Here is an 18,702-nt window from a genome sequence, read left to right on the forward strand (position 1 = left end):
TAATCCTGTGAAACTTTCATGACTTTACTCTTCACCTCTTCTCCTTCCATCTCATCACCTACCATTCACTTCTTCATTGACTTCTGGGTGAGATTTTCTTTAAAAAAATTTAAAAAGAAATTTATTTAAAAAATTTTTCTTTCTGTCCTAATAACAATGCTAAGATAAAAGAGGAAGGGTTAGGCAAATGGAAGTAAGTGACTTGCCCAGGGTTATATAGGTAGAAAATGTTTGAGGCTGGATTTGAACACAAGACCTCCCATATCTAGACCTGGGGCTTTATCCACTGAGTTACCTAGTTGCCCCTGAAGCTTACTTTTAATTCTTCAGAATCACGACTTTGGATGCCATGACTTGCAGACATAGACCAGCCTTACTGTTACTTGTATGGAGGAAGTAGAAATGAGTAATAGAAAACTTTGTTAGTCATTTTTTGGTTGTGTCCCAATTTGGTGGATTCTTAGCAAAGATTGTAGAATGATTTACCATTTCTTTTCCAGGTCATTTACAGTTGAGGAAAGTGAGGCAAACAGGGTTAAGTGACTTGCTCAGGGTCACACAGCTAAGGAAGTGTCAAAGACCAGATTTGAATGAAGGAAGATCAGTCTTTCTGACTTCATTGCCATCACTCTATCCACTGTGCCACCTCATTGCCTTAATAGACAGGAAAGAGAAGACAGTAGCATTGATGTAAATGGGTGGAAGCTCTTGAGTTACTTCTGTCTGTACTCTACAGATGGAAAGAATGACAATGAACGAGGGGACATTAATTTGACTCCCGTGTGCCTTGTGCGCTCTGAATAGCCCAAAGGAGGATATAGCCTGTATTTTGAAGAGCTTAGTCTCAGCCTTCTTACAGTTTGGTATCAAATGGTCAGATATCTACGGGAAATGGGAAACAGCTGATGTAGACACCTTCCTTCCCTCCTCCCCACTTGCCAGGTCTGCCAGCCCATCTATGGCCACACTGCACTGAATGGGCCTGATCTGGTCCAATTTTAGAAGTTCAGCAGGGTCAGACCTGGTTGGGTCTTGGATGGCAGAGCACCCGGGAGTGCCCGGTACTGGTACTGTGGGCTTATGTTTGTTGAGGCAAAGTGGCATGTAGACTATGGATTCCTAGACTTGGAGTAAGTAAGTAGATCTGAGTTCAAATCTTATCTTAGCTTCTTAGTAGCTGCATGATGCTGAACAAGTCACTTAATCTCTTGGGGTCTCAGTTTCTTTTTCTGTTAAATGGGGGCTAGACTCAAAAGCCTCTAAGGTCCCTTCCAGCTGTAAACCTCTGATCTAATGTTAAACCTTCCTATAAGAGGACACAACTCCCAAGACAAGATCATTCACTCCCTGACTTCCTAACATGAAAGATGTCCACTGAAGGGACATGAACAAGAGTAGTTCTGGACGGTAGTTGGCCTTCAAGTTGTAATGAACTGAATGATGGCCAAATGGCCTCTTATCACTAGGTGACCAGACATGTGATGGGGCAGCAGCCATGTTGGAAACTGGCTGACATCCAGCAGGATCCTTTCTGGCTTCAGGTCAATGTCTACTTCCCATGGTGGGAGGCTTTTCAAAAGCCCTGAGAGCTTTGACGTGACTCTCCAGTCCTGCTTTCTGCTGGTTTTGGAGTTAATGTTGACCATCCTGAGAGGCTGTCTTAGCCCAATGATAACATCTCCTAAATGCATGGGGGTGAGGCTGGTGATGGTCAGGCTCCTTATTCAAATGCCCCCAGTTTTCATTTATACCCCCATTACCTCTATAAGGGTACACTTCAAGAATAATTAACTGGGGGGCAGCTAGGAGGCTTAATAGGTTGAGATGGAAGGTCCTGGGTTCAAATTCCTCAGACACTTGGACTCTGAGAGAGCCCCTTAACCCCCAATGCCTAGTCCTTACTGCTCTTCTGCCTTGGATCCAGTGCACAGTATTGATTCTAAGGTGGAAAGTAAGGGTTAAAGAAAGAACAATGCACCGAGGAGAGAGCTTACATGTTGGGTATTTTAAACAAAGCAAACTGACATCTTGGAGACATCAAGGTCTGAAAAATGACCAAAATAGAACACACTGAGAAGAGGCTTTCCAGCTTTTTAAAAAATCATGCATTTGGCATTGTGGTCCTGCTTGTTAAATAAGGATCTGCAGGAAAATGGCCTCAGTGTTCATTGTTGCCTTGGGGTTCCTGACGTTCTCCTCGACAAAACACATAGAGATCAGGCCGGGGCATCAGTGTGCCAGCTCTCCAGACCCTACCTTCCCAAACTTGCCCATAGCCCTTCCACCAACAATGACAGGACCAAGATGAGCTCTCTGATGCCAGTACATGCCACTGCCATGTGTGGCCCTGGGTAGCCTTAGAGGCGCACCAGCCCACATCTTGGGGAAAACTCAGAACAGACCACTTCCATGCTGCCTTTATTAAGAATGGAGCCCCAAAGCTTTGTAAATACCCCCTCTTCCCCATATTTTCTTCTCTGATCAATAAAACACAGCCAAGCAGATTTAAAGGCAATTTCATTTAAAATAAACATTGCTTCTGGGCAGAGCATGTGCAGCTCTGTGGTCAAATGTTTTTAATTTGAGAATTAAGGCAGTCATGGCCTACAGCAACTTTATAAATAAATACAAGAAGAGCCCTGAATAGGGAGCCAAGTTAGACCTTTTGTGTGAGAATTAGCACTGCCTCCACCATCTCACTCCAGCCTCCTGACTCAGTTCCTTCCCTTCATCCTTCAGCTAGACTGGACTGGCTGGTCTGGTTTGGGCTGGTTTGGGCTGGACTGGACTGGGCTGGTCTAGGCTGGTCTGGGTTGGACTAGACTGCTGCCTCAATTCTCACCCATGCTTGGGAAAGTCATTGGACCAGTCTGGACCTTGGTCTGCTCTTCTATAGGAGGATGATTAGACAGTGTGACCTCCTGGGAAGGAAGATGTCTTCCCTCCACCCCAAGCACAGCTTTTCTTCTACCTGTGTTATCGCTATTAACCTTCTATTAACCTAACAGGCAACTCCCATTCTCTTAAGGTTAACATTCCTGCTCCTAGTCTGCCCCACCCTTCACCTCCACCTCCAGTACCAGATACAGTAGCAACGATCATTGGCTCCTCTCTCTTTAGGCAGAAAGCTCGCAAGTCAGGAAGACCTGAATTCAAAGCTCAACTCAGGCACTTATTGAATATAGGATCCTGGGCAAGTCACTTGACCTTTGTGTGTCAGTGAAATGGAGCTAATAATAATACCCATTTCATAGATTTGTTGGAGGATAAAATGAGGTAATATATGTAAAGTACTTGTAAAGTGTATAATATGCTTGTATAAAGTGCCTGTAAAATATATCTAAAGTGCTTTGAAAACCTTAAAATTATATAAATATATTCATATATGTGCATTATAGATATGCATGTACACACACATATTTGCAGGCAACTAGGTGGCTCAGTGGATAGAGGGCTGATCCTGGAGTCAGGAATACTGAGTTCGAATTCAGTCTCAGACACTTACTAGTTGTGTGACCCTAGGCAAGTCACTTAACCCTATTTGCCTCAGTTTCCTCACCTGTAAAATGAGCTGAAGAAGAAAATGGCAAACCACTCCAGTATCTTCACCAAGAAAACCCCAAATAGAGTCACAAAGAATCAGGCACAACTGAAATGACCAAATAACATCTACCATTATCTCTCTACATATAGATCTATCTCAGGTGGCAAAATTCCCATTAATAAAATCAACAACAGATTAGAACAGGGAGATGAAGATGGAATGTATGTATTTGTTTGCTATGTAAACATAGTAAGCCTGCTATTAATCTTATATATGTCTGTCTCTACATACATTGGCTCCTCTGCTGGTCTCCTCCAGTCCCCCTAGGAATTAGGTAATGAGCACAGGACTCTCACCTCACTTGGTTAGGACAGAACTCTTCAGGGAACTGGACCTCTGAGAGAAAGCACAGACTGACTCAGCAATGGGAAGACAATGAAGAGAATTAGCTTTCTACCTTTGGCATGGCTTGGAAGAATTCTGGGTCAAATCCTTTGGCTGCTGTGAGCTCCTGGGCCCCAACTACAACATTCACAGGACCTCTGTCAGTTAGAACATGTGTTTTTACTTTCCTCTAAGGTGTGTTGTAGTGGTGTCAAAGTGCACAATGGAGAAGTGACACCTGGAGGAGAAGCTGGAATCCCTGGGGCACACGAGGGGGAGATGTCATCTCAGGAACTTCCCTTCTGCCTTTTTGTTGAAAAGGTGGGAGACTATGGGGCTGATACACCGCAAATGAAGTCAGATGAGCTCCCTGGCTTGGTTAGCTTTGCTTAACTCTTTGTCTTTGTCCCATAGGCAGGCTCATTGCCCTATCCAAGGGGCCGTGTGAAGAGGGAGCCTGTCCTGCCCAGAAATGACTACCATGTAAGAAGAAAGGGAATGAGGGAAACATTAAACCTCAGAGACATCCACTTCATCTCCATCTCCCTGGACCAGCTTTTCTTGGTGTGAATTTTGCTGTCTGATAGATTAACTGTATCATTTGTAAATGTGCTCAGCACCCTCTTTGTGATGCCTTCTTTCAAGTCACTGAGGACAGTGCTGAATAGAATAGAGCCAAGGACAGAATAGCCTCCCACTACAGAGCTCCCTGAAGGATGACACAAGGTCATTAAGCAACCTGCTTTGGGTACAGTTATTGGACCAGTTCTGGACCTCCTCATAGTGTGATCTTAAGCTTTCTCTTGTCTCCAATGGAAGAGAAAATGAACCCAACCCCAAAGTTCTCCTTTCAGCACTTACTGAAAGTCCCTGTTTACACAGGGATCTACCCAGATTGATATTTTGATATAACCTTGCCTGTCTTGTCCAATAAGAGGGAAATGGGATGATGTGATAGATAGGGCACTGAACATGGGGTTAGCCAAACCTGGGTTTGAATCCTGCTTTAGGCCCTTACTAGTTCTGTGTTCTGGGTTTCTGACTTGGTTTCTTCACCTGTCAAATGGGCACAATAATAAGAATATCTTTCTCACAAGGCTCTTATGATGATCAAATGAGGTAATCTATATAAGGCATTGGGCCAACCTTAAAGATACACACACACACACACACACACACACACACACACACATATATCACCACCATCATCATCGTTGTTGTTCATTACAGATGGAATGGAAAGCAGGCAAATGGGGAAAGATGCATGGGCTTTGCAAGTTAATAGTAGGTCAATAATCTCTGTTAAACTACTTCAGCCACTGCCTGCTGCCCCACTGTTTCCTCCTTAATCAGAATCAACTGTAATTTCAGCACCAGGATTCTTCATCCTTGAGAGTAGCCCATTCCTGACTTCCCATTTAGAGGTTCAGCCTATGGCATCTTCCATTCTCTGAAATATGTTCTCCTACAGGCTGAAGTACAGGTCAGATTGGGCCTGTTATTTCCCAGTTTCCCCACTGTTTCTTCCCAGAGCTCCCATCATTTCTGCATCACATGCCTCTTCTTCCTTATATGTTCGGAATTCCCAAATTGCCTCCTCCCTCTTCTGAGAGGTGATATCATCAGCAATGGCAAGAATGTATTGGCGGGAGAATAGATAAAGGTAGGACAGTCAGCCTTGGCCTTCATTCTCTCTTTGGCTTTGAACCTAATGGCTTTTCCCTGTTCAGGTTAAACAGCCTCTCTCTAATGCATTCTTTGGCCATTAATTTAAAGATTATGCATGACTAAACTTAATGGTTGATGCTTTAAAATAAAACCTCTCCTTAAGCTTAAGCTTTTTAAAAAATTCTTTGTTGATGCTGCCCCATGGCAGAAATGGGTTCTTATCTGGGCTTATGGATACCTGCGTCCCCCAGCCTGGCTTCAGAAGCATCTGCTTGGTGAACACACACTTTTCTGCTCTCTGGGGCTCTCACTTCAGTTGTATTTTTTAAAGTCCTGTTCAGTGAAGTTAATGAGCAAAGACGTGCCACTTTGTTGCAGGAACTCCATAAAATGACTCTGACTAACTCTGCTTCTATGTCTCAGAAGTAAGCATGCCCTTATTCTCTGCCCAGGTCAGATCACACCTAGAGTGCCAGGTTCATTATTGGGCTGCAAATATCAGGGAGGACAGTGATAAGCTGGAAAACATTCTGAGAAACAAACAGGATGATGAAGGGCCTTGAGCCCAAGACATAGGAAAAAAAGTGTTTGTCCCCAAGAAGAGAAGTCTTAGAACATTTGGTAGCTATCTTCAGATCAAGAAAGGCTGTCCTATGGAATGGAGATTAGATTTGCTCTGTTTGGACCTGGAGGGCTAAATCAGAAGCAATGGGTAGAAATAGCAGGCAAGCCAATTTAGATTTGAGTCAGAAACAAAAGAGAGAAAGAAAGAAACATTCCTATCAATTATAGGTGTCTCTGAATGGAAAGGGCTGCTCCAGGAAGGATTTGGTCACTCCCTCATTTCTGAAAGGAGGTCCAAAAGCAAATGTTGGGTGACCACTTGTCAAGCCTGCAGGGAGTTTATTTTAGGGGAGTTCTGGGCTTGGGCACTGCTGAGGTCTCATGAATGCTGCCATCTGTGTACTGTGACCCAAGGGATGATTTAATTTAACTCCTTCATTTCATAGATGAGGAACTGAGGACACCCAGAAAGATGAAGTGACATGTCATGATAATATGGGTCCCTGTCACTGACAACAGAATTCAGGAAGCACCTGGGAAGAAAAGACTCTTCTAAGTGAAATGCTATTCTGATTATTACTGACATTGGCACTCATTAAAACACATCGGGGATGTGTGACTTTTTTGTAAGCCCAGAAAGCCATTTCATGGTCCTTAAAGGGGAATATAAATGAATGGGCCCTGGATCACTTTAAGTAAAAGGGAGGAATATTTGAAAACTCAAATCGGGAGTATACATTATTAAGAGACTGAGTGAGCAGCTCTTCTTTTCCTTACCTGATTTGTGGCTTTTGATCTGGGAGGTTGGTGGGGCTGGGAAGGAGACTAGGAGGGCAGGAGAATATACTGAGACGAGTTGGCAGGAAGAGCCTGCTTTCTTTATGTATTCAGTCTATTAAGATTCTTTTCAGGGCTCAGCTACTAAAAAAAAAGCCTCTTAACAGGGAAAGCTTTCTAGAAGGAAAGGGAAAATAATAGACATACATCCAGGACCAAAACAATCAGAATGCATCGTATGAATGGGCTGGAAACAAGTCCTATTTCAGTCCCAGGGGTTTGTTTAAACTTTAAAACCCACATCAGTACATTAACTAAGAAAATCTCTTACTTGGTACAGTACCTTGGAGGGTAGGATTTTGGAGCATGGACAAACTTCCAGATCATTGTTAGAAATCTCCCAGAGTATCGTGTGGCCACTTGGGCTTCAGTCACAGACTGGAAAGTCGGGGAGGAGAGGAAAGTATGTTATTGCCTTTGGAAATGTTTGGAGAGAGGAAGTGGGGTAGGGACAGTGGAAAGATTACTAGTTCTGCAGTCAGAGAAACTGCATTTAAACCCCACATCTTAATTTCTCTATGAACTGGGACAAGTCACACCTTCCCTGGGCCCCAGGGAAATCTATAAAATGAGGAGGTAGACTAGATGACCTTTAAGGTTCTTTCCAGTCCCAAATCTGTAATTCTCTCATACTATGTCTTCAGTCATTAATTTCAAACATTTCTTAAGCACCTATTATGTGAATAAAAAGAAAAAACTCCCTATCCTTATCTTCAAGGGGCTTATATCCTACCCGTTGAAAACAACATATAACTAAATACCAAACATATAAATATTGGGGAAGGGGGAATGGAGAGCCCTGAGAAAAGGAAGAAAAGCCCTTCTTTAGTAGGTAGCATTTGAGCTGAGTTTTAAAGAGAGTTCAGGAATCGAATGAAGCCCTTCTCTGGATCTCCAGAGAGAGGGAGAGATTGAGGGCATCAATTCAGCTCATGTTTAAAGCTGTTGTTACTCCAGGGATTTCCTTTTGTCCTGTCTCATTGTGTGGTTCACTCTTTTATAGCAAACACTCATCAGAATGTCATGAACATCAACTTACTCTTATCTGGAGACAAAGCCCATTATACAAAAGTAGAGACAACACATAGATAAGACTTAAAAAGAGCAAGGAAGTGTGTGTGTGTGTGTGTGTGTGTGTGTGTGTGTGTGTGTGTGTGTGAAGGTTAGTGATGTTAGTTTACCAGTGATGAGGTAAAGGAGGGGGAAAGAAATGTAGAAGGGATAAATTCACCAGCTCCCATCAGTAGGAGCAGAAAAATGGCAAAATTCTATCCTGTCCTGGCAAATGACTCTCTCCTTAAACAGGTCTGTGAGCCAAGCAAGACTCTTAATTATATTATTCAAGTTGTAGAGCCCTTCGTTTGCAATTGGATGGCTGTAGGTGCTGATTTACATTTGCACTCTTGGCCCCTCTCTTCTCCCTAGAGCCTCCCCTGCCTCCTGTCCTCATTCCATTCAGTTCCTGCCTGCCACCATCCTTCAGTACATCATTCCAGTTGGGAAACTAGATTTCCCTTCAGTCCTCTTGCTGATAAGAGTAAAGAGAGACCATTTCAGTCGCAGGATGATAGTATGTGTGTGGGTCTAGAGTTGGAAGAGAGCCACCTATGGAGATGAGTAAAAATCATATCATCATCATCATCATCATCGTGGTCACCTTTGTTGCTATGGCAGAGCACTTTATTTATATGGTTTCATTGATCCTCCCAACAGTCCTGTCAGGTTGTTGCTATTATAAAGTATAAAATATTATTAGAAATCTATTAGAAATAAATAAAGTTTAGAGATTGGAAAACCCCCAAAGTTTACAGAGATTAGTGATTTGCCCAGGATGCCCCAGTTAGTATTGCTACATCATATGTTTCTGTCTCCAAGTCCTGAACTCTACCCACTTAGCTGTACTCCTCACATTGATTACACCAGCAATTGATTACATCTTAGAAAGCAGTCACTGCTTCTCACCAGCTAGAGGTAGTCAAGAGCCCAGACAGCATCTGCTGTCCATGTCTTCAGGGCTGAAACCTGGCTCTACTACTTACCAGCTCTAGGACTCTGGGCAAATCACTTAACCACTCTCAGCCTTGCTTTCCTCATCTACAATATGGGGGTAATCACATCTTTACCCCTTCTATCATAGGATCACTGGGAAGGGAGCACTTTGGAAGCCACAAAACTCTATTCAAAGGTGAGTTATATTTTCCATTCTTCTACATCAGGCTGCTTCTTATCAACATGGGAAACCTCATTTGAACAGGTCACTCCTCTGGGGACCTCCGAATGACCATAGTGATATTAATGTGTCAAGGCAACGAGAGCCCACAGTTGCCAGAACCAAAGTGAGCTCGTTTTCCAGCTCTGCCTGCCGTGGCGGGCTGAGCAAGGCAGAATGAATTCATGACCTCGGAGTTCTGGGAGCTTATGTTTATTTATAATCCTCAGGATCCCCATAAGCACAACTGCTCCAAATGGAAGGATACATTTTTATAATGTCCCTTTCTTCATTAAGATTTCATCACCCACCTATGTTAAAAAGCCTCTCCCTTCACTTGGCAAAGTCGGCTTCCACCTTGGACAGCTCCTGCCTTCTTTTCCTAATCTCAAGCCGTTTGCTTTACACGCACACACCACATTTGTGCATTACTGAGTTCTGCGCATCCATGATTTATGAATGCAGGTTTCTGGACAAAATTGAATGGTAAGAGACAGACATTGTTGGAAACATTAACAGGAAACCCATTTAAAATGAAGGCAAGGTAAGATCAAGAAACCACACCAACAGGTGTGAAGATGGAGCATTCAGTGGATGGAAAAAATGTGCTTGATGTGGTAAACGGTTCTTCATTGGTCTATCTATGGAAAGCAAAGCTTTAAATAATTTAATAAGTCACAAGGTGATCTAGAATTGAACTCAAATCAACCAATATTTATTAAAGGCACTGGGAAAAATGCAACTTTCAAAGAGCTAGAGGTCTACTATTATGATAGAGCTCCTGGGTCAATGTGATAGACTCTCCAGGGAGTGGGACTTTGACACTTTTGGTATATGTGAGAGGGGCACCTGGGAAGTTCCCAAGAAAACTAGTGACTTTACAGAACTTTCAGTTTTTGATTACATCTCCCTTTAAAAGATGGCAGCATGTCCCGTGGCCCCTCCTGGTAGAAGGGTGTTAATAATAAGAGATACTCTTAAGATGAGTTGGCTTAGACTTTAGGGAGAACAGAATATTTATCTTTAGCTCAGGCTTCTTTTCTTCCAAAGAGATGCAGGTATTGTATGAATAAGGGAGGGTAGATTGCCCGGATGATTACTCCTCTTGCCTTGCATTCTATAAGGGGCCAAAGGCATAAGGCAAAGTAACAAAACTGTCCTGGCTTCTATTTTCTGCTATTGAGTTGTTTGGAAAGGGTAATCAAAACAAAAGGAAAATTGCTTGTGTAGAATCTCCAAGATGCATTTCCCTGCTTAAGAGAGTCCAAAACATCACAAGGTCTCAATAGGGGATGATAGGGAATCACTAGAGTGTCAGAGGGGTGTATGGGGTGCTCAGGGAGGAGTAGTATCTCTGGTATGGAGGGCTTGTTGTGCCTCCTAGGGCAGCTCTCCAACCTCTGACCCCCACCTGACACCCAGTTCTCACTTGTGGCTCCCAGTAGCTGCTAGCATTCGGCAGTGGCCACACCCCAGGCAACGGCTTCAACAGGCCGGCTAATCTTGTGAGGGTAGCCATTGGGTCGTAGACCCCTGGTGAACTAAGGCTTTGCTCACCCAGCATGTGAAGACTGCTTCGGCTGAACAGACAGAAGAAACCAATAAGAAGGTTCAACGGCTGAGAGGGCGACGCAGCAAGGCACTGTGGAGTGTTTAGGGCGTGTTGGAGCACAAAAGACAACACGGCCATCCAATGCAGCTGAGGAAGTCTCCAGGTGTAACGATTTTTCGTGCCACTGGACCCAGGCTTCCAACGCCGAGAGAGTGGGACTGTCTCTGTGCATCAACTTTTCCACTTAAATCTCCTACACGCACAAGTGTTTTTTGTGCACACTCATCTACATCACAGATGAAAGCGCACAAAGTCAAACATCATCCTTGGTTACTGAGAGACTACTACTACTCTACTACTAATAGAGTGTCAGAGTTGTGCCTGTCCAGAAGTCGGAATGGATTCCCTTTTAGGAAATCCAAATCAGAGTGCAGCACTATGAGTCTGGTTGGGGCTAAAGAGAGAAAGTTGGACACAATAGAAAGTAAAGAGAATTGTTTTGATTGTTCACAATATGAAGCCCTTTTTGTATTTTTAAAAGAGTTCTTTGTGACTTTTTGTATTTTCTATATGGTGAGATAAAGGCCGAATTGTATCTAATATATATGTTATCTTGAATGTTTATATGGGAATTGGAAATCCTATCAGTATTTATAGAAATCTAGACAGAGCAATATACAAGCTCAAGAAACTTCTAGATGGGTTGACAAAATGATCCCGAAAGATTTATTTTTAGCTTAGTCTTTAAGGTTAAGTCTTATCCTTTGAGGCGTAGAACCAGGTCATGACATGAGTGACATGGGTGACTTTAGGTGGGGTTAGAATTGTGATTTCATCATTGTAGGGAATTCCAGATGAAGAGATCCCCTCTATCTGCAACCGCTCTTCAGCTTCTTAGAAACTTTTGTGCAAAGCATATCAGTGTGGTGAGAACCAAGTGATTTCCTCCTTGGGAAAGTCATTATTCATTAGGGGATCAGGGAGTCTTCAGGGAGGAAGTAGTATGGGAGTGGGTTCAGAAAGGGAGTGAGGAAGACACCATAGACCTAGGGAGGAGCAAGAACAAGGCACAGCAGTGGAGAAGCGATGGGGAGTTAGGGGATACAGATACTAGTCTACTTTGGCTAGAGCACAGTGTGCCCCTTAAAAAGGATTTAGGACTAAGTTGGATGTTGACTTATAACAAGATCCCTCAACAAACCCAGGCACACTAATAATAAGAGTTCAATGAAAAATCAAGGAAAAGTTCAGCAGGTTGAGGGCATGACTGTTGATGACTTTGTGACACAGATTCATCTTGACTAGATCTTTATTCACTTGGCCCAGGACCTCGGGCAACCCACAGCACAACCCAGCAACACAACTTCTCGAAAGGACATATCGAATGAAGGGAAACACAGCACATACATGGAGAAAGTCGCCCAAGAACACCTGCATCCCCAATCCACTGCACCACTATGAAAAGGGTTTTCTAGGTTCTCTCTCCTTTGTGGACTGCAAGCCGCAATGTGGATTATGTGTCAGCCTAAGGCTAAACCAGAGTGTATGCTTCTATCTGCCTTTGTTACCACTTGAAAGCAACCCAGACTGGGAGAGAGTCTGGGGCCATTCTTAGGGAGGCTGCCAGCAGCTGCTATTTGCTGGCCCTACAAGGCAGGGGATCTGGTGTCCTGTGGTGACAACTTTATAAAACACTGACACTTCTTCTCCAGTCCTACTAAAATTCATATTCTGCTTGTTTTCCTCTCTTCTCTCCTCTCCTTTCCTGGTGATGGGTGACACAACAGCAGGACTGGTCTGAAGAGCTCCAAGCTTCCAAGTGTCTCCTCCACTTCACAGATGAGCAAAGTGAAGGACTGTGAGGATGAGGACCCAGGCCCTACAATAAGAATGGCTATATATAAATAGATACATCCTTAGGGATATCTGCCAATGGGTGCCTCTGATAGCCCCAGCCTCCTAAGAAAGCCATCACCAAGATTTCTGGGTTCAAGGTAAGTACCAAACTCGGTGTGTGGGACAAGAGACATGAAGTCTGCCCTCTTTTGAGGAGCCAGGATCAAATCCTGTGATGAGGTGATAAAGTTCCCAGGACCCTGACTGAGATCGTCACATAGCTTTGGGTGGGAAACTGCCCAGTGGTACAAGAGAGAAGTTCACTCCAGCCCACCATCTGGTACTTTCCTCCTTTGATTTCTCTTATTAACTAAATGCTAAGCTCTATTGTTTCTATGCTGCTCAAGAACTACAGTAGCTGTCAGCCCCTCTTCAGTTTGCCCCCCCCCCCCCTAAATTTGGTACCTGCAGTAGAGTTCCGGCAGCCTCACCTTAGTTATGATTCAGATCCTAGAGACTTAATCCTTGGTATATAACTAGCTGGTAGTAACGTACAAATCATACCGCTTGAACAATTGTTGAGCTACCCTTCCAGAAATCAAGAGTGACTTCTGTCCTGTGTGCAAGTTCCCTGTTTTCCATGTAGTAAAAGACAGACTCCCCCTGACAAATGGAACAAACATTGAGCCTTCGGACAATTCTTCTCCTCAGAGACAATTCTGGGCAATGAACAACCCCAGCCACATGAGTGAAGAACAGATAAGGTTTACCTTGGAGATTTTGCAATGGCAAAGTCATGATGCCTCCTGCAGCTGCGGCTGCAACCAGCCCTTGGATGTTGGTGAGATTGGCGGTAGGTAGGGTGAGAACCAGTCCTTGTTGACCACCCAGCTGTCCTGCCATGTTGAAAGGAATAAGGATCGGCTGGTTGAGGGCTGGTGTTCCTCCTGGCATCACCCCGGCCACGGCAGAGGCCAGCTGCTGTGCTGTCAGGAGTGGCTACAATGAAACAAACAGAAGTACCCGCTTTACTCTCACAGGGAGATCCGAAGCATCCCTGGTTACAGATACAAGAGAATCCATGGAGCGAATCCATTCGGATCTCTTGTTATCCATTGCTTCCTCTGCTCAGCTGCTGAAAACATGTCTGAACATGCTACTCTCTTGCTCAAGAACCTTCAGATGTACCCTATTGCCTCTAGCATAAACTACAAACCAAACCCCTCAGCTTGGCATTTACAACTTTTCTAATCTAACTTCTACCACCTTGGCAGACATTTTTGTGATCTTCCCCCTCAGACATGCTTCAACTCAGACAAATTGTTCTCTTTGCCATTCCCTGAACTTAACATCCTATATCCAGCCACCAAGTCACTGCCACAGGTTGTCTGCTCTGCCTGTAATGCCCGCCCTCCTCTTAGAATCCCTAGCTTGTGGCTCTGTCCCTCTCTGCTTCCCTCTCCCTTCCCCTCTCTCTTTCTCGCTCTCTGTCTCTGTCTCTCTGCCCTCCCCAACCTCTCTATCTCCCTCTCCCTCCTTGCATTGTCATGTCACTTTCCTTAGTCCATGCTAGATTCACCCAGAGGAATGGAATTCCCTGGTGTGCTGGTCGTGTTTTGTTCTGGCTGTGTATCCCCAGTGCTCAGCATGGCACCCAGGTACCCAGGAAGCAGTTTAGGCTTGCTTCTTGGAATGGCCTAGAGTAAAGCAAGCTCTCTCAGGGCTAGTACATGCTCTAAACAAGAGATCACAAAAGATGGGCTGGCAGGAATTGTTTGTGGGGTGTGTGTGTGCATGTATGTGTGTGTGTGTGCATGTATGTGTGAGTGTGATGTGTTATTCTCTGAAAGAGCTAATTAGGCTCCAGGTTTTCTTGGGAGGATCTCAAACCTTCCTGTGTGAGACAGCTCAAATTTCTGAAGCTGTATTCTTCCACAGAGGCTGCACAGCATACCAGACCAAAAGCTTGACTTTCAGTCAGGACACTTGGGTTCAAATATCATCTCTGACAATAGCTGTGCCACTCTGGCCAAGTCCCTTTACCTCCACAAACCATGTGGAATTCTCTAGGATTTATCTGCTTAATTATTGGCAGACTGTGATTAGCATCTGTAGAGGGACTGGGTGTTCTACTATATTGTTGTGATATAATCACAACTCTTCTGTGATTCCACATCCTTCCCTAGAGCTTTTTTATAGTAGCTTTCTTCAAGTATTTGCGGTACTATCACATAGGGAGAGGCAGTATGGCATCATGGATAGGCCATTGGCCTCAGTGCCTGGAAGACCTGGGTTCATGACCTTCCTTGGACACATCTTGATTGTGTGACCCTGAGCCATGCTCCAAGCTGTTTTCTCAGACTACAAGTTGCAGAGAAGTGTTGACATGTATTGGTAAAGGAATTTCCTCACCTGGGAGTTCCTCAGACCAATTTATATTTATCTAGATCCCTAGACTACATCTGTGAAATCACAGACCCAGTCTCAATGCTTATCCTAGCATGAAGAAGGAATGATTGGTGCTGCTCCTGAGAGTGGAGCCTAGACCAGTCTAAATCATGAGGCAGCAAATTTTGACTCAATATAAGGAGAATTTTTTAGTAACCATAATTGAATGATTTGTTTGTGAGGTAGTGAGCTTTCTGTTCCTGCCTGGATGACCACTTCTTCATAATGTGGTGAAATAATTAAGCAATGCTTGGGAAGCTAAAATTCTCTCTGGCTTGGATCTGCTAAGATTCTATGATACATTTATGAGATATCATCTTTATATTTACCTTTATTAGAAGTGGGTAGGGTTGTAATTATCACCTCTATTTTACAAGTGGAGGAACTGAGGTGTAGTTAGGTTCAATAACTAGTCCAAGATCACACAGAGACTGTGAGATCCTGGAAAGCAGGGGACCAACACTTCTACCCACCCATCCACCTTTCCTTCCTTCCTTCCTTCCTTCCTTCCTTCCTTCCTTCCTTCCTTCCTTCCTTCCTTCCTTCCTTCCTTCCTTCCTTCCTTCCTTCCTTCCTTCCTTCCTTCCTTCCTTCCTTTTCTTCTTTCCACAATTGGTACAGTGCTTGGCACATAGTAAGCACATAAATACTTCTTGATTTGACTCAACTCATCAATAGCTGGTCTCTTCTCACTTCTAGCCTTATAATTTATCTCTTAACCAATGATTCTCAACTTTTCCTGTTTCTGATGGCTGGTTCATCTATAAGGAGTTATAGCTGGAAGGAAACTGGGAAGCTGGGATTAGCCTACTTGATCTGGGACATGACCTGCACTCTTTTTTTTTTAAAACCCTTACCTTCCATCTTGGAGTCAATACTGTGTATTGGCTCCAAGGCAGAAGAGTGGTAAGGGCTAGGCAATGGGGGTCAAGTGACTTGTCCAGGGTCACACAGCTGGGAAGTGTCTGAGGCCAGATTTGAACCTAGAACCTCCCATCTCTAGGCCTGGCTCTCAATCCACTGAGCTACCCAGCTGCCCCCTTGACCTGCACTCTTAATGATTCTTCTCTCTACCAAAAATGCTTCCTAGCTCCATGTTTGGCCAATACAACCTCCACTCATCTTTCATGATGCTTCTGTAGATTCTTTGTGTTCTTACTTTATTGGTGACCTTCACTGAGAAAATCTTGAAGAGTATTTTTCAGATGAACCTTTTAACTCATCTAGTCCAATCTCTTCACTTGATTAATGAGGAAAATCAGACCTACTGAGGCAAAATGAGTTGTTTGAAGTCCCACTGCTTGAGTGATAGAGCTATGAGTAGCACCTAGGTCTTGAGCCCCAAGTTTAGGACTCCTTCCATTCTACCACCCTGTCTTCCTGTGGCAGCAAAGTAACTGGGAAGCACCAGAGGCAGGAAGACCTGAGTTTGTATCTAGCCTCAGCTCCTTGTTAACTGTGTACCTTGGACAAGTCCCTTCACATTTCTCAGATTTAGCTTCCTTGGGTATAAAAGGGGGCTAATAATAGCACTTACCTGACAAGAATGTCGTGGAGATCAGATGAGATAACATATGTAAAGAGCTTTCAAACCTTAAAGTGCCATATAAATTCTAGCTATTATTCTACATATTTGACTGACATAACTTACATTCTTTTCCAATAGTCAGGCAACTAAAAAGTATTACTCTCCATTTAATGGAAACCAAAGGAGGAATGCAAAAATGGTGCAGAAATTAATTTCCTTAAGCCATAAGTGAATTTGAAGAAAAAGGAAGCTGGATTAGGGGTTGGGGGATGCTCTAAGTGAGCATCTCTGGCTCCATTTGAGCTCAGGTTTTCCTGATTCCGGGCTCAACATTCTCAGAAAGAGAACAGAGTAAGCAAACTACAGTTCAGGAAGCTAAACTTTGGTTCCTAGGAAAATTCTAAAATATATTATTAAAGGGTTGGTCAGTGGACATCTAGAAAGAGAAGCAGTTGATACCAAAGAGGCATTATGGCTCCAGCTTCTCATCTCTTGACAGAGAGATGATTCAAGAAGCATGGCCAATGTGGACATTTGTTTTGCGCGAGTAGAGATTTTTTGCAAGGGTTTTGTTTTTCTTTCTTTTATTTTCAAAGGAGGAATGGGTGAGAATTTTCAGTGTGGAAAAGGATGATAAATAACTTGTTAACTGAAGAAAAAGAAAGAACAAGTTTTGACAGATTAACCTGAGTCCCCTTCTTTTTTTTGGACAGAAAACAGCAATAATAATAGGTAGCATTTATATGGTACTTTAGAGTTTGCAAATATTACCTCATTTGATCTTTACAACAACCCTGAAAAGTCAGTGCTATCATTATCCTATTTATTTGTTGTTGTTGTTGAGTCATTTTACTCATGCGAGACCATTTGTGACCTATTTGGGCTTTTCATGGCAAAGATACTGGGGTTCTTTGCTGTTGTTTTCTCAAGTTCATATTACAGAGGAGGAAAATGAAAGAAATAGGGTTCAGTGACTTGCCCAGGGTCACACAGCTAGTAAGTAATTTGGTTGTATTTGAACTCAGGTCTTCTGGACTCCAAGTCTGGTGCTTTCTATCCACTGCATCACCTAGCAGTCCTATTAGTATTTTTATAGATGAGGAAACCAAAAGAAACGAAGTGATTTGTCTCAGTGAGTATATATGGCTACATTTGAGCTCAGGTCTGTCTGTCTGACTCCAGGCTCAGCATTCTATCCCCTGAACCACCTGGCTGTCTTTGTTCTGAGAAATGCTGTTGATGTGATTTGTGTGGACTTCAGCCAAGTCTCTCCCATGCTATCATTCTGGAGTGAGCTAGATGAGGAGTTCCCAGCATGTGGACTGCTGACCCCTTGGGGGTCCAAGAGTTCTTGCCAGGGTGCTGGGAAGCCATGTAGTTTGGGTAGGGACACTTCTGTGTGGCACTAGTTTTAAATCAATGTGATGAAATGCTTTGGGGAATCATAAAACCTGAATTCAGATCAAAGGAAAAGATAAAGCTGTCTCCTAAACCAGGACCTAAACTGGAGGAGTCTTTGGACGATCAGCCCCTGCCTTGGTGACCATCAGTCACATAGTGGGACAAATGTGTGAAAGGTACAGAGCCTAATCCTGTGCTGGGCCAAGTGGTAGGGTTAGGTAGTCATGGCTGAGCATGCTAGATTTGGCATTGGAGGACCTGGGTTAAAATCTGATTTTTGCTCCTTACTAGCTGTGTGACCTGAGCCAAGACCTCTACCTCTCTGAGTGGGCCCCTGTTTCCTCATTTGTAAATTGAAGATGTTGGTGAAAAGGTCTATAAGTTCAATCTGCCCCTATGTCTACGATTCCATGATCCAGAGCTCAGCGGGACAGGTCCTGACCCTTCCAACTCAGGCTGCATCTGTACCATTGAGGACGAGCAGACGTCTTCCTTCGCTAACCTTGAAAACGCACAGGCTCGGATGTGCCCAACAAGCCAGGAACTGTGTCACAGGAGGAGATGCCACAAACCAGGCTTGATAATGGTGGGTCCAGGCCACCCAATCAGAAAGCTGAGAATCTTTCAAGCCTTGAATCGGTGACTTCCCAGATTAATTTTCAAAAACAATCATGATAGTAAAGGGGAGACTCGGTGGGTGATACTCTTGTAAACAGGGTGGGAGCATCTGT

At 43.7% G+C, this 18,702-nt stretch overlaps 1 protein-coding gene across 2 annotated transcripts in view; it reads right to left on the minus strand.

Moving 5' to 3' along the window:
• Window positions 1-18,702, minus strand: part of POU6F2 (POU class 6 homeobox 2) — a 504,391-nt gene that overhangs the window by 250,479 nt on the left and 235,210 nt on the right. For both annotated transcript variants that reach the window (XM_056804137.1, XM_056804138.1), the window contains one exon: window positions 13,365-13,593. In XM_056804137.1, coding sequence (XP_056660115.1) covers window positions 13,365-13,593 — 229 coding nt within the window. The remainder of the gene's footprint in view (window positions 1-13,364; window positions 13,594-18,702) is intronic.

This window comes from Monodelphis domestica, chromosome 7, assembly GCF_027887165.1.
Source record: "Monodelphis domestica isolate mMonDom1 chromosome 7, mMonDom1.pri, whole genome shotgun sequence".
NCBI classification, from domain to species: Eukaryota; Metazoa; Chordata; class Mammalia; order Didelphimorphia; family Didelphidae; genus Monodelphis; species Monodelphis domestica.